We start from the raw sequence: 16,647 nt of genomic DNA, 5'->3' as shown, positions 1-16,647 counted from the left end.
AGTTAAATTTGTCAAGTATGAGCCCGCGTGGAGGAGTGGCTGTTGTTACCCGGCAGGGGCCAAGTCCCCACCCCGGAAAGGTGGGCCATAGGACCTGTCCAATCAGAGGCAGAGACAGCGAGGTGTGTTCACCAAGGCCCCTCCCCGCTGAGGGAGGTCCATAAATTCCCGAGCACTCTCTGAGGCAGGGGGTCTTTTTGAGGTCTTGGGTGGTCTTTTTGAGGTCTTGGAGAGTCTTTTTGGGGTCTTGGAGAGTCTTTTAAAAGTTCTTTTGAAGAGTTTTTGGTGGGCGTCGAGGCGGCGAATGTGTCTCGACTGGCCCTCTACGAGGAAGGGAAGAGCGACCCCGACCCCCCTTCGTGGACCCCGGACATTCACCACACGTGCGACGGAACCATCGTTTATGATATGCAGCGACAGCCTGGCCAACCGTTCCTTTTCAACCATTTAATTGGAGTGCTTACATGGGTGATTAAGCCACTTGCTTAGCGACCATTGTCGATAGCGGTTCCGCGCTACATCATTCTGAGCGAAGCGTTCACACTCTGCAGATGCTTTTACCGCACCACGTTATTCAGAGCGAGTGGTTCGTGCTCCGTCACCCGATTCAGAGCGAGTGTTCGAGCTCCGTCACCCGATTCAGAGCGAGCGGTCCGCGCTCCGTCACCCGATTCAGAGCGAGCGGTCCGCGCTCCGTCACCCGATTCAGAGCGAGCGGTCCGCGCTCCGTCACCCGATTCAGAGCGAGCGGTCCGCGCTCCGTCACCCGGTTCAGAGCGAGCGGTCCGCGCTCCGTCACCCGGTTCAGAGCGAGCGGTCCGCGCTCCGTCACCCGGTTCAGAGCGAGCGGTCCGCGCTCCGTCACCCGGTTCAGAGCGAGCGGTCCGCGCTCCGTCACCCGGTTCAGAGCGAGCGGTCCGCGCTCCGTCACCCGGTTCAGAGCGAGCGCTCCGCGCTCCGTCACCCGGTTCAGAGCGAGCGCTCCGCGCTCCGTCACCCGGTTCAGAGCGAGCGCTCCGCGCTCCGTCACCCGGTTCAGAGCGAGCGCTCCACGCTCCGTCACCCGGTTCAGAGCGAGCGCTCCGCGCTCCGTCACCCGGTTCAGAGCGAGCGGTCCGCGCTCCGTCACCCGGTTCAGAGCGAGCGGTCCGCGCTCCGTCACCCGGTTCAGAGCGAGCGGTCCGCGCTCCGTCACCCGGTTCAGAGCGAGCGGTCCGCGCTCCGTCACCCGGTTCAGAGCGAGCGCTCCGCGCTCCGTCACCCGGTTCAGAGCGAGCGCTCCGCGCTCCGTCACCCGGTTCAGAGCGAGCGCTCCGCGCTCCGTCACCCGGTTCAGAGCGAGCGCTCCGCGCTCCGTCACCCGGTTCAGAGCGAGCGGTCCGCGCTCCGTCACCCGGTTCAGAGCGAGCGGTCCGCGCTCCGTCACCCGGTTCAGAGCGAGCGGTCCGCGCTCCGTCACCCGATTCAGAGCGAGCGGTCCGCGCTCCGTCACCCGATTCAGAGCGAGCGGTCCGCGCTCCGTCACCCGATTCAGAGCGAGCGGTCCGCGCTCCGTCACCCGATTCAGAGCGAGCGGTCCGCGCTCCGTCACCCGATTCAGAGCGAGCGGTCCGCGCTCCGTCACCCGATTCAGAGCGAGCGGTCCGCGCTCCGTCACCCGATTCAGAGCGAGCGGTCCGCGCTCCGTCACCCGATTCAGAGCGAGCGGTCCGCGCTCCGTCACCCGATTCAGAGCGAGCGGTCCGCGCTCCGTCACCCGATTCAGAGCGAGCGGCCCGCGCTCCGTCACCCGATTCAGAGCGAGCGGTCCGCGCTCCGTCACCCGATTCAGAGCGAGCGGTCCGCGCTCCGTCACCCGATTCAGAGCGAGCGGTCCGCGCTCCGTCACCCGATTCAGAGCGAGCGGTCCGCGCTCCGTCACCCGATTCAGAGCGAGCGGCCCGCGCTCCGTCACCCGATTCAGAGCGAGCGGCCCGCGCTCCGTCACCCGATTCAGAGCGAGCGGCCCGCGCTCCGTCACCCGATTCAGAGCGAGCGGCCCGCGCTCCGTCACCCGATTCAGAGCGAGCGGCCCGCGCTCCGTCACCCGATTCAGAGCGAGCGGCCCGCGCTCCGTCGCCCTGAGCGAGCGGCCCGTGCTCATTGCTGGGTTGCTGGGTGAATGTGTCTAAGTGCAGGTGCAGAGCATCTCCATCTGGAGAAGCGACACGTGGTATTTGCTCGTTTATAAATAATATACACAATCCACCACATGCATCCTCCCCACACCAATTATTTGTCCAAGTCTCCACCATTTTGTCCTTCAGTCCTGTTTTTGTTTCCCCTCTCTGCAGTTACTTTAGTTTTGTTGTGTCCTGATCCGTTCAGTGTTCTCACTCTTCCACAAGCCTTGACTTTATTTTTTTTTAATAATAAAAATAATAATAAAATAAAACAAGTCTGAAGACGATGATGGTTCACGAGCAGTATTTGACGATGTAGATTGTTTCAGAAGTCAAGGATGAGACAATGTGATAATGTTTGACCAAGTTATAAAAATGATCAACATGATGTGGTACGAGTGACAGGTTATTAGCTGGTGACTTCCATGGCAACTCACGTTACATTTGAAGGTCATATGAGAATGTATCTAGTCCCCCACAGCATTGCTAACGACAATGATCCAGATTATTGATTAGGCTAGCATTGATATTGAACCTATTCTGTGGTATGGTCTGATTATGTATGTCTTCAATGTATGGTGTAGCATGGCCTTTTTAGGCATGGTAACTCACGTTACAACAAATGGACATGGTCAAAAACAACTAAACTTTATTAACTGTTTCTCCTCAAACAGACATATGAATTACGGAGCGGCCAGTTACGTATAATGACCGAGGGTCCATACTTGAATTTTAGAAAGAATGAAAAGTGAACTGCAACATGTAACTTGTATAACGATGAAAAAGTGAGTAACTCACGTTACACAGTAACTCACGTTACAGTTTATAGATGACTGCTATGTACTTTAGGATAGAATCTGATCATTGTTTTGTTGCCAATAGGTCTAGGTCACTCAAATGGGCCAGAACCTGGGGATGTTTCGCAATATATTAAAAAATATAGTATATGGTTCACTTTATTTTTTTCAACCAGTGTCCACTTTTACATGGAAGTACCCAGCTGCAAAATGTCGAAAACCCGGTTTCGTTCAACAACTTTAAAAATTTGACCTTTGCATAACCTTTAAAGGTCACAAAACAATGTTGTGGACATTAAAATAAGGAAACAGGATACGTGCTATAGCTTATTGGAGTTAGTTAGTCGAAGAAGGTCGAAAACCCGATTCGATTCCCACAACTTTGAAAATTTGACCTTTGTGAACTTTAAAGGTCAAAGGTCAAGGATTATGACTTTTAGTGCGAAACTTCCTCTGGAACATTCCAGGAACAATATAACGTCATAGAGGCTATATGGCATTTCACACTCCTCGGATTATCCATACTTTGATGAAATCAGCGTAAAAACAATGTTGAAGGGGGCGCCACGGGCAAGGTGTTCGAGATAGAGCAAAATGGTTTCAAGACTTTAGGTGAGGAATGACCTCAAGATTATGCATTAAAAATATTGTCATCCTAGTTCTCAAAGTTTGGGCAGTCGTATGATTTTTATGTCAAAATTCGCAATTTTCTAAGTTCGTGACCTTGTGACCTTGACCTTGGGACGAAAATGAAAAATTGAGCTCCGTGGGGCTATGCAGGTGCCATTGGGCTAACCAAATACCGAAAACCCCTGCCAGATTCGACAAATCCCCTCAGAGAAGATGCAAATTGAAATCAGCTACCCCCTAAAAACAAAATTCGCAATTTCCTAAGTTTGTGGCCTTGACCTTGGGACGAAAATGAAAAATCGAGCTCTGTGGGGCTATGCAGGTGCCATTGGGCTAACCAAATACCGAAACTCCAGCCAGATTCGACAAACCCCCAAGGAGAAGATGCAAATTGAAATCGGCTACCCCCTAAAAACACATGTTTTTTGGGTGTGGCTCCGCCCATAATGGGCGCACCACACCCATTCTCAGGAAACACAACGAAATCATGATATAAACCTCCCACCAAAATTTTATCTGGATCGGATCAAAACCCACGGAGCTATGCTCGTGACAGACAGACAGACAGACAGACAGACAGACAGACAGACAGACAGACAGACAGATACACAACAACGAATATAGTAGTCACTTATATTTTTTCGTGAACCAATAGAAATGATAAGGGCACTCGGTAGAGCACATACCTCCGCCACAAAATGCCTGATCCACGAGAACATATCGGGCCCAATACATTTTTGAAATATCATGCCTCACATCGTTTTTACCACAATTTCAATAATGAAGAATCACTGAAAATATTATCAGATCCGGATCCGGATTCAGATCTTCAAAATTGAAACAATTTGCCCTTGTCACACACCCAACATGTCCACCTGGTTTCAACCGAATCCGTCCACTAGTTTTTGAGATATCCTGCACACAAACAGACTAGCAAACAGACAAGCCTGTAGGTGACATGGGTGGTCGTTACATAATTGCATACTCGTCATAGTTTTTGACGGATCGAGCTGAAAATTTTTGACAAAGAGGTTGATTATAGTTCGCCTGGAAGCCGATTTTTGATTTTCGAAAAAAATATTTTTTATGATTTTTCAAAAATTTCAAAGTACCGTTGCTAGGCAACGGTGGTGTCCATAGCAACGGTGCTCAAAAGCATAGAACTAGATCCTGGTATGAACCTACCTGTCAAGTTTCATCGAAATCGCTTGACTCCTCTGGCCTCCAAAGCTGTCCATTACATACATACAGACAGACGGAAAACCTGAGAATAACGGTAGTCTTGCGACCACCCAATAGACAGGGGTGAAAACATGACCTCCTTCCACCTTTGGTGGCAGAGGTAACACAATACTATCCGAGGCAAGTCGTCAAACAGTAACAGATTAGCTCTTATTACCTCTGCCTGGAAAGAAAGCAGTAGATCTCTCTACTCCTTATAAAGGTGTGTGTAAATACAGTATGTGTGTGATTGTTAAACTCGTAAACCGTTCGACGTAGAAACACGTGTCGCAATGTCAATGCAAGGTTCTCAGGACCTCGGAATGTCAGGGTGATGGGGGTGAGATGGAGAATTTTTGGACAATTTTAAAGGATTTTTTTAAACATAACTCCACATCAACACAACACAATTTTAGTGAAAACATTTGTTTTGTTTTTTTTTTATCCTGTGGTGTCACCCCCTACCCGGTAGTGGTGGGTGGAGATGTATGTCCCTGTCATCTCTTTTGACCCCTCTCTGGAAGCGTATCTCACTTGGGACATGGCAATATATTTCAAGAGGAGGGGGCACTCTTATGCTGATAGTGGGGCAGATAACAGCAATTTTTGAGAGGAATCGTGCAAATGATGATACAAGCATCAAATTTGGCACATTTGTTCTCCAGTGGATTCTAATCAAATCTGCCTGATTGGCCATTTGAAAATCCAAATTTTGAAAAATTGGAAAAAAAAAAAAAAACTTCAAAAAGTCAAAATCACGAATCGATGTTGGATGCTGGCTGAGATTGGTGAATGTTTCAGAAACATCATCAAAGACGTTCCAAGTCTGCCATGCAGTTTTCTTCGCTTTACCGCGGAAGGCAGACACGACATCACATCCAGTGAGCGCATGGAAGTTTGAGATCCCTCTTGCTTTCTCAGGCCCTATTGCAGAAACTACCTCATGGACTGGAATACATCGTGCCTTGGCTCCTTGGCCAAAGGCAATCCACATGTTCTCAAGACCTAGTTCCTGTAAGGATGGCAGTACAGATATTGCTATGACTAGTACATACATGTCATTAGCCTTAATGATAATGGACTTGCTACCATCCGTCGTTGCATCCCTGGCGTGCACAACTATTCGAGTGTCAGCTTCTTCATGACAACATGGAGACACAGCATCCAATGACTTCCTTGTGTTGCTAATGGCATCTTCTCCTTTTGTGACAATGACTGTGCTTGTGGTCTGTGCTTCACACATCTTTTCCGCAAGGAAGTGAAACAGCTCAGTCTTGTTGCTGTCATCTTGAAGAAAGCTTCTCCAGTTACTTGGGACCTTACTGGTTCCTGTCACTCTTCTTCCGATTCCTTGCCCCTTTTTCGACCTTGCCTCGGACTTCAGACTTGACTTCTTGTTCACATCAAACAATACGTCCACCCTCTCGTACCTGGCACCATAGGATTCCACCTTTGGGATGATGTCTTCTTTAGCATAGTCATCAAATATCTTTGAAGTGCGTGGAGGTAGGGCATTGATAAGTGCTGAGCCATCAATGATGACTGCATCTCCCCTTTGTTTTCTGTCTGGGATGTTCACTTGCGCTTCAAGAATTTCAGCCAGCTGTGACTTCAAATTTTTTTGAAGTTTTTTATTATTATTTATTTTTTTTTTCAAAATTTGGATTTTCAAATGGCCAATGGGGCAGATTTGATCAGAACGGCCTGCAGAACAGAAATGCCAAATTTGATGCTTGTATCATAATTTGCACGATTTTTCTACTATCTACTACCCTATGATGTCGAGTCTGGTTGCATTTCCAATTGTGTGTATTGAAATAACAATGTCGTGAAAACATGTGTCCTGCTTGTCATACAATAAATTAACAATCAAAAAACTGTTTAATTACATCCATTTTGCTGAAATTAAATACTCGGCCATAATTGTAAAATGAAGGAGAGTTTACACATTGGCTCCTGAAAGCAGAAAAAAATGTAGGTCTTGCCTCCATTGGACTTAGTCCAAAACGGGGGCTTATGAATTTGGTCTCGATTTTCGTGTCTGTATGTGTGTCCGCAACCATATCTCAAGCATGTATGTATTGATTTTATCCATACTTAGCACAAAGACAACACATGATGATATACATATGCACATCATTTTGTTTCGCGATCGGTCAAAGATGGCCGGTTAATGGACATTTTTTGTTGGAAAAAAACCCGATATTCAACACGTCAACCATTTCTCAGACATGCATTTACCGATGATGTTCAAACTTGGCACACAGATAATGATTGCTTACATATGCACATCATTTTTTTTGAGATCAGATCCAAGATGGCCGATTGGCGGCCATTTTGTTGCTTAAACGTGTCCCCAACCATTTCTCGGACATGCATGGACTAATTTTGTTCAAACTTGGCACAAGCACAGTACATTATGGCATACACATGCACCTCGCTTTATTTTGCGATCTTATCAAAGATGGCCGACTGGTATACTGGCGGCCATTTTAGTTTTTAAAAAAAAGCCACGTGTTGAACATGTCCTCAACTATTTCTCGGACATGCATTTACCGATTTGTTCAAACTTGGCACACAGATTATGAATGATGACGTACATCTGCATGTCCATTTATTTATTTAAACTACTGCGTGCCCATACGTGTGTGGCCGTACGTGTGTGGCCATACGTGCAAAAAAAAAAAAAACTTTCAAACAACCACACAGGCCATTCCTTCGCTCTCGTAAACGACGACTGGATTGGGGCATTCTGTTTATCTATAAATGCGCATAAGAAATCGAGAAATTATTAGATTACAGTAAGTCATCACTATCCGGAAGTCCGTACGTTGTAACCCGTAATGGGGAACGCGGCTGAGGATCTCTTCCCCAACGGCTACACCTACACAGCAACATGTCCTGTCATTGGTTTGGTAAATAAATGGCCATAACTTTGGAACCACTTGTTCGGTTAATATCAAACCTTGAAAAGGCACATACTCAGGTCCCCAGCAATATACCTGGCAAGTTTCAATTAGATCTGACCAGTGGTTGTCGAGAAACAGCGGTCACAGAAACACACACATTGCTGGAATTATAGATAAATGAGATCCAAGATGGCTGACTCTCCCCCAAAATATCTGAACATTGATTCACTTTTGTGTGAAATTTGCATTCCCATTCGAAAACATCATACATATCACGAGACCAACTCTCTTGCACAATATAACGACATAACCCACATCATTAATATTTATGACCTAATAACCCAATCATACGCAATCTTCCGTGTCACATGACCACTCAAGTCAGTTGCGCATACACATAAATCTTGTAAATATGGGCTAGCCCTTTAACTCTGAACAGCAAAATTACTAAAACCACAGGGGCTATGACATTTTACATCTTTTTCTCTGTTTTTTTTTTTCACTTTGTTGAGCGCATTGGCTCCACTGTCAAAAATAATAATAATAAAAATCATGTGCATATGTATATGTGCATCCCATATAGGAAGTCTTAATTATCATGTAGATGGTGTGATTGCTTTGTTTTTTTAATGTCTGAATGGTATCCAATCAGCAAAAATGTAATTCTGAGAAAACTTCGTTCCAAGCAGTTATTCTCACTCGTTTTGTGAGCATGACCTGTGAGGCAACTTACCTGTTCATCAAGAGCTGTCCATTCAGTGTTGTATCTGAAGATTTGCCGTGGCATTTATAAGTTGCAAATTTGGCATTTTGTCCTCGAGACAAAACTTATAAGCTTCAAATAAAGACCCATGATTTGTGTGAAGGATGTACTTTTAGGGTGGTTGGCACATGAGTGAAAAAATAATTATATCCGCAAATCTCTATTCCTGTGGAATGACACTTTTTAGTAAAGTTGATCATTTAAGTTTTAAATAAATAGTTTTCTTTTGGGCATCAGTTGCCTTTGCTTAATTAACAGTCGTCATTTTCGGCTTTTTAACGTTTGCTGCTGTAGTAATCTGCATCATTGCTGGGTGAATGTGTCTGAGTGCAGGTGCGGAGCGTCTCATCTCTCCATCTGGACAGTTCTATGTCATGATGGCATCACAGGATGTACTTCAAGGGGGAGTGCAAAGAACAATTGCACCTCGAACGCATCCATATACACAGTGTGTACCTGATCCAAGAACACACCCACACACAGTGCACAGATAATGTGAGAACACAACCACACCACACCTGCAGTAATCACCTTATTTGAGAACTTGGCCACACATGGTATAGTTCACCTGATGAGGTACTCACCCACGCATGCATTAGCACTACCACAGAGGTATAAGTGTTTGTATGTGGAGTATTTGTTTTCGTAAGTCTGATCCTATAATGCCACCTGTGGTAGGAAGGGTGATGGAAGCCGGACACCAAGAGATGAAAGGCGGCGGGCGCAACACAATGAAGGTCAGATTAGCATGCTTCAACTTTAAAGTGAGAAGAATGCAGCATTTCCTACTCGCATTTCACCAGACACTCGTACTGCATTAGCCAGATCTGATTTGGTCAGGACCCAGACAGCAGAGAGGGAAGCATGTTTCTGCTGAGCTATCCTATTAATCCTCGACTCTGTCTACTTTTGTGTGCATCTACCTGTGTTTTGCTCCATAACTGTTATATCCATTTTTGTTGTGTCCAGTGGAGAGGCGAAGAAGAGACAAAATAAACAATTGGATTGTGCAGCTATCAAAGGTGATACCTGACTGCTCTAGGGACCACACCAAAACGGGACAGGTGAGAATGCACCCCTGTACGCCAGATTAAATTGCTTTCTACACGCGCATCGTCGCACTCGGTGGGTGTGCTAAGGAGCGTTTGCTCTGGGTGCGGCTTGGAGCCGGAGGAAACCAGCGGCAGCCCCGAGCCGCCCCTCTGCCTCCCTGCACAGAGCAAGGGCGGTATTCTTTCGAAGGCTTGCGACTACATTCAGGAGCTACGGCAGACGAATCAGCACATGATGGAAGCACTTAAAGAGACAGAACGCGTACAGATGGACAATGAACTCCTCCGGCAGAAGGTGTTGTTTGCCGCTTATTGCGCTCAATGTTAATAATGTCAATTTTTCACTGAAATATTTAAACCTGAAATTCCAAACATTGGACTTCATACTATGGTCTCTGCTGATTTGAAACCTGTTTTTTGTTTCTTATGCATGCAGCTGGAAGATTTGGAAAGTGAAAGGTCACTGTTGCGTGCGCAGCTGCAGCAGCATGGTATTGAGATAATGGGATCAGGGCCTGGTCAGTAGACGCAACTTGTTGCTCCTCACTTTGCACCTGCATGATGATGGGCCTTGCGTCTTCTCCTGCCTTGTTCTGCACCAAACTCAGGCAAGGAGCTAGTGGCTTGTGGCAGACATTTTCCTAAGACTTGTGTCCCATCACAACGAAGGGAAGGCTCATGGAGGACACTGATGGAGTTTGCTCATTTTTGGGGAGGTTCTGGATCCATGAGAGCAATGCGCCACATAGACTATTGCTCAAACTCACCTTTTATCATGCTGAATCGTAAGGAACGTCTCATGGCTTGCTTCAAATAACAGAAAAGCAAGAGCTTGGCTGAATTGTGGGATCATTGCATAATCCAAGACCAAGGTCTCTGTATTGCAGGAATGTTTTACCTGTTTTAAGTTGGTTTGTCTTGTATGTTTTATCGTTGTATGGAAACCAATCAAAACTTTATGCGGTGCTATTACCTGTGCAAAAACCCCAATCTTTGCCTCATTCTGTTATTTTAAAGTTTATTTATGAGGACAATACTGCTTTCTATTATGTTCATTTTGGGGCCCTTTCAAACGTGTGGCTGCATTTCTAACATGCTTATGGTGAAGTGTATATATTGTACTAGATTTTCAAGAACAAAAAATAAAATGTAACTGCCTTTAAAATGTAGCTTTTGGTCCTTGGATGAAATAAGGTTAACTGTGCTACACCATTTAAATTATTGGGGCAGCTGTGATGTATTAAAAATTATACTGTTGAATAATTTCCTGAGATTAAAAGTTATTTTGAGTGTAAAACGCAGCTTTGATTTTTGCAAAATGTACAATGTATCACCAGTTTAAAATGGCTCACTTTGGAATGAAAATATGTTGTTGTTTTTTGGAAAGCAAAGCAAACCAAGAGGTTTAAGGTACAAGTTGATCTGATCCGCATGGTGGAAATATTGAAATGAATTTTCGGTATGCATACTTTTCTTTGTTTTTAAAGGAGAATGTATCTGTTATTTGTTTATTTTTAATAGCATTTGGCTTTAAGAATAAGGTGGGCTGAAATTTGTCAGACGATTGTTGAACCTCAGTCCTCTTTTCTCCCATCTGTGGAATCGCCTTCCTGACTCGGTCCTCTCTCGAGTCGTTTGTTAATTGTGGTGACCTACCACAAACTTGTTCTTTCCCTTGCTACCCGGATCTTGTTATTATTTTTGGCTGACTTTGCCCTCTGTCCTGACATTTATTTCTCCATCTAACTTGTTTAAGTGCGTACTGCTCTGCTCGAGTTTTGATGCATTGGCCTCATCCTCTCGGCTAGCTCTTCGACAATACCTTGAACTCTGTATTCAAGACAAAAAAACATTACAGTGTTTTTATAATCATTAAATGGTGTCCTCTGAGGCTGTCAGCATTACCTTTTTTTGGCCATTTTGTTCAGCACAGCAATTATAGGGCAGATGACTGCAAAAGCAACTAAATGTTGACAAAATATTGTTAAGAACCGTAGATACATCTGTCTACCAGGGGGATGCTCTACTTGCCCCATGACTGTTCCATCCATCCTCACCGAACCCCTCAATCTGGTGGCCACCTTCGATGGGAGAGTTTTGCTTGCAGAGCAATGCCTCAATGTGTTTGCATCCATCGGAAGGATGTTAAGCTGGAGAACCCATCTGCCAGCACTGGTTGATAATGATCCCAGTGTCTTTTGTGGAGTAGGTGAGTTATTTCAAGAACCGTGACCAATTCCTGGAGCTTCAGTTGAATGTCTGATCTGGCCTGCCGGTTCATGAGACTTGGGCAAACAAAAATTCCTTAACGACCCCAAAAGGAGGTGGGGATAAAGAGGGCTATTAAAAAGTAGTACATTATATATAATTATATAGTGCCTTGCCGTTATAAAATAAACACCCCTGATGGTGGCATGTAGCACAGGAAGCCATCAAAAAAGCTTTATTTTAAACTAATACAAACAAATAGACGACATTATTGTTACATTTTATGAGGAAGGAGATAATAGGTTAAGACTGTTTTAGTCTGGTAGATATGTGCTCAAATTTGGCCAAATTGTGCACTTTATGATAAAAGCATGAAATTTGGTACACGTCTACGAGACACCAAAGGAAACATATTTAACAATGGAGGCACTCTGAAAACCTACCGTCTCAGCCATTTTCCAAGATGGCCACCATGACCATTTCCACATTGTGGGTTATTTGCAAAATCACCCAAAATATGTCAAAAAAAATTTGTAATTAAATCATCTGAATTATCTTTGTAAGATTACAGAAGTGACAGTTCGAGTTAACTTTTGATGACCACTGGGATCTCTTAGGATCTCCCAGGGTAATAAGCAGCAAAATTTGGCCTGGAATCTGGTTCCAAAATGCTGCTAAATCTTTGTTCTTATCCCAATTCGAAGTTTGGAGAGTAATTTTCTCACATTTGTGAGAGGATGATGAAAGTGAAATTAACTCGTTTCTTATAAATATGATTTCATTGACATTGTGGCACATCATGCTTCACAAACACAACACCGGTAATTGCTGGTCACTACCTCCTCAATTGCGATGTCTTTGCTTGCACCAACTGCTGGATGTATTGCTTCTTTCTATGAATCATAAGCTAACAGATCTTTGCTTCTTTCAGGTCGATAGCTGAATGTGTGTTGGCATTTAGAGGTGATCGCCGACCACAAAATGTTCAAACTTTACCGGGGGATGGTGCATCAAGCTCGACACAAGCAGCACCCATGGACTGGGAAAAAAAGTGTTTGTTTTGTCAAAAAGAAACCGGCGAGAAACTCGATGCCCTGCCGATTTCGCTCAGAGATTTCAAGGAGCCTGCTACACGCCAATCACCGAAAGATTAATTTGAATTAAATACAGTTGGGGCCAAAAATATTGACACTCTTAAATTTGTTTTAAATAATGCACCATTTCTTTCAGAAAATTTTTCAAATTAAAAAATCTTTTCATATCCACATATGTATTTCTTTGGTTTGCAGTGAAACAAAACAAAAAAGCTGAAAAAAATTATTAAATCTTAGCTTATTCCACACAAATCCTAAAATGTCCCGGACAATATTATTGGCGCATTTCAGAAGTTGTTAGAAATAATTAGATTTCAAGCAGGTGATTCTCCTTTACTTTGGAATTGAACTCACCTGGGGTGAGTTGCAGGTGCCTGCAATATTTAAAATTAAAATTAAAAAAAACATTGACAACCAGTTTGAAAGGAGAAAAGGAGTCATTCTGCTGTTTTGTGTCACTGTGTGTTCCACAATGAGCATGGAGAAAATAAAGAAAACCAGAGAATTGTCTGAGGACAGACACAAGATTGTAGCAAAATACGGACAATCTCAAGGCTACAAGTCCATCTCTAGAGACCTTGGTGTTCCCATGTCACCATACACAATGTTATCAGGTAGCTAAAGGCCCATGGCACTGGAACCAACCACCCTGGACGTGGCCGCAAGAGAAAACTTGATCAAGGGATTGTTCGAATGGTGGAGAAAGAACCTTTATCAACCGCCAAACACATTCACGCTGACCTTCAGTCACAAGGAACGACAGTTTCAACTCGCACAAAACTCGATAAAAGGGGGTTCTATGGTAGGCCACCCAGGAGGACCCGATTGCTGAGAGAGACACATAAGAAAGCCTGACTGGAGTTTGCCAAAACACACCTGAACAAGCCAAAATCATTCTGGGACAATGTCCTGTGGAGAGATCATACCAAATTAGAGCTTTTTAGTAAAGCACATCATCTCTATTTTTACAGAAAACAAAATGAAGCCATCAATGAAAAGAACACCTTCCCTACAGTCAAACATGGAGGAGTTTCAGTGATGGTTTGGGGTTGCTGTGCTGCCTCTGGCACTGGGGGCCTTGAATGTGTGCATGGCATCATGAAATCAGGAGATTACCAAGGCATTTTGGAGCGTAATGTTCAACCCAGTGTCAGAAAGCTGGGTCTCTGTAGAAGGTCTGGGTCTTGCAGCAGGACAATGACCCCAAACACTTCAAAAAGCACCCAGGAATGGTTCAAGACAAAATGCTGGACTGTTCTGAAGTGGCCAGATGTAAATCCCATTGAACACCTGTGGGGAGATCTGAAAACAGCAGTTGGGAGAAGGAACCCTTCAAATCTGGGAGAACTGGAGCAGTTTGTACATGCAGAGTGGGGCAAACTACCAGTAGAGAGGTGTAGGAAGCTCACACTCATGGCTATAGGGAGTGCTTGACTGCAGTTATTTTGTCCAAAGCCTGTGATACCAAATATCAAGTCTTGGTTGTCAATAATTCCGTCAATGCCATTTCTTTTTATTTTCTGATTTCAAAGGATATATTAAGTTCTGAATCAAAAACAAAGGTTCTGTAATATTAACAGTGAAATAAAGAATTGTGGACACGAAATACTTTTGTCAATTTCAACATATTTTGTGATTTATTTGAAAAAAAGAGTGCAAGTGTGCCAATATTTTGGCCACGACTGTAGATGGGGATGATTGGCTTGAGCAAACTTTCTTACATTGGAAAGCAAAATTCCACAAATCTTGCAGCTTTAATTCAACAAAACTAAACTGAAAAGAGCAAGCAAATGGAAACAGTCTGCTGATGAAGGGAATGATTCTTCTGAAGCCAAAGGGATATTCACGCGTCAGAAAGTATCCCGACTATATAATGTCGTTCACACATGTTTCTTCTGTGATAAGCCAGCACGATCTGAAAAACCTCTTCATGCAGCTTCAATGTTTGATCTTGACACTCATGTGAGGCAGTGTGCTTTCACTTTACAGGAGAAGATTCTCATAGCGAAGCTCAGTCAAGGAGACATGATAACAACCGAGGACAAATATCATGTTCACTGCCTGGTCTCCTTGTACAATAGGGATAGGGACAAACAACTAATATCATGAGAGGACTGCAGCACGGATTACCCATAGCAAAACATTTGCCAAACTCTTCTCTTGTATACAACTGTTTTTGAAGATGTTGATACCCCAGTTTTACAACTGTCTATACTCAAAGAACTGTATACCGATAGCCAGCTTGGAGAGGACTCTCCAACAGTACACTTGATAGATTTAAAGACAAAGTTCTTGGCTACTTTCCTGAATTTAGAGGCACACCATGAGGGCCGTGATGTGCTGCTTGTGGCTAAAAAGAATGTGGGCAAGTCTAGCAGGACAGCTTGACTATGACAATGAAGCTGTGCTCCTCTCTCGAGTTCATTAAGTGGCGAATTCAAAGGAAGTTGCCAAGAGAAATCTGTGGCACCCTCCCTGTTGATGCTTGTAACCATGATTCTCTATGGGTCAAACATACAGAATCAAACAAACTACTTGTCACAGCCAGCCGTAACACAGTTGCTGACGTACAACAGCTGCATGCATTGCCGAAAATCACTTGTGGATACACGGCACACAGAGCAACGAGAGACCCCACTGCCTCTATTCCTTGGTGCCTTCGTGCACTCGGACACGATCAAAAGATCTTGTAGAGACAATGCACCGCTTGGTACTGCGTTTCATATGATCGTGTGCTCAGTGTTTCTACTGATCTTGGCAACTCTTCCATTCGACATTTTGAGACTGTGGGAACAGTGTGTCCACCCTCACTAAAATTTGGCATCTTTACAACATCGGTTGTTGATAATATTGGTCACGATCCATCTGCAATGAGTGCTCATGGATCATTTCATAGGACAGGCATCTCGTTATTTCAGCACTCGGACACTGAAAATCTTGGAACTGAACAAGCGCGAACAGTTGAATATACCAGCCTGTAATTGTGCGCATTACAAAGAGTAGATTTTTTAATTATTTTTGAATATTCCAGTATCTGAAATAATTTTATTATTGTTACACGTACCTCTAAAGTGTTACAACAATGCCGATAAGTGCAGGACGATTGACAAAATGTACGGATATGGATGGAGTATCGGTGTTGACTTTGTTCAGATTTGCTCCAAAATAAACCCTGAATTCAGTTAGTAACTGCTATTAAGGGACCAAGATGTACCCAAAAGGCAATTCAACAGATTTTGTGAACTGACAATTCAAGGACTGAATATATCAATTATTATAAGTTGCGACCACCGTATATTATCTCCATTTCATACGATAAATTAATCTCTGAGACCGCAGCGGTCCTTTTTAACCAATAACATCCTTTTTTTCATTCATTTTTGGAATTTTTGTAGTAGATTTATGGAGGTAGGCAAAATCTCTGTCTATAAAAACCATGACAAGCCGGTAGGCGACATGGGTGGTCGCTATATAATTGCATACTAGTCATAGATTTTGACGGATCGGGCTGAAAATTTTTGACAAAGAGGTTGATTATAGTATGCATAAAAGCGCGGAAGCCGATTTTTGATTTTCGAAAATATATATATATTTTTCCGATTTTTCCAAAAATTTCAGTCCCGTTGCTAGGCAACGGTGGCGTCCATAGCAACGGTGCTCAAAAGCATACAACTAGATCCTGGTATGAACCTACCTGTCAAGTTTCATTAAAATCGGTTGACTCTTTTGGCCTTCAGAGCTGTCCATTACAAACAAACATACAGACAGATGGAAAACCTGAGAATAACGGTCTAGCGACCACCCAACAATG

General features: G+C 44.1%; 1 protein-coding gene across 9 annotated transcripts in view; it reads left to right on the top strand.

The window, feature by feature from the left end:
• LOC147035032 (upstream stimulatory factor 2-like) overlaps window positions 1–11,438 on the top strand; it is a 62,919-nt gene extending 51,481 nt beyond the window's left edge. For 4 of the 9 annotated variants that reach the window (XM_085892766.1, XM_085892774.1, XM_085892750.1 and 1 more), the window contains 5 exons: window positions 8,816–8,930; window positions 9,161–9,219; window positions 9,452–9,546; window positions 9,650–9,829; window positions 9,971–11,438. In XM_085892766.1, the coding sequence (XP_085748892.1) occupies window positions 8,816–8,930; window positions 9,161–9,219; window positions 9,452–9,546; window positions 9,650–9,829; window positions 9,971–10,060 (539 nt within the window). In that variant the 3' untranslated portion in view covers window positions 10,061–11,438. Of the gene's footprint in view, window positions 1–8,815; window positions 8,931–9,160; window positions 9,220–9,451; window positions 9,547–9,621; window positions 9,830–9,970 lie in introns of those variants that run through there. The other 5 variants (XM_085892792.1, XM_085892740.1, XM_085892758.1 and 2 more) reach the window with 4 other exon arrangements.
• The last annotated feature ends 5,209 nt before the right edge of the window (window positions 11,439–16,647 follow it).

This window comes from Eptatretus burgeri, chromosome 1 (genome assembly GCF_056783735.1).
Source record: "Eptatretus burgeri isolate ZD-2024b chromosome 1, Ebu_testis_v1, whole genome shotgun sequence".
NCBI classification, from domain to species: domain Eukaryota; kingdom Metazoa; phylum Chordata; class Myxini; order Myxiniformes; family Myxinidae; genus Eptatretus; species Eptatretus burgeri.
This window is presented reverse-complemented; position numbering and strand designations above follow the sequence as displayed.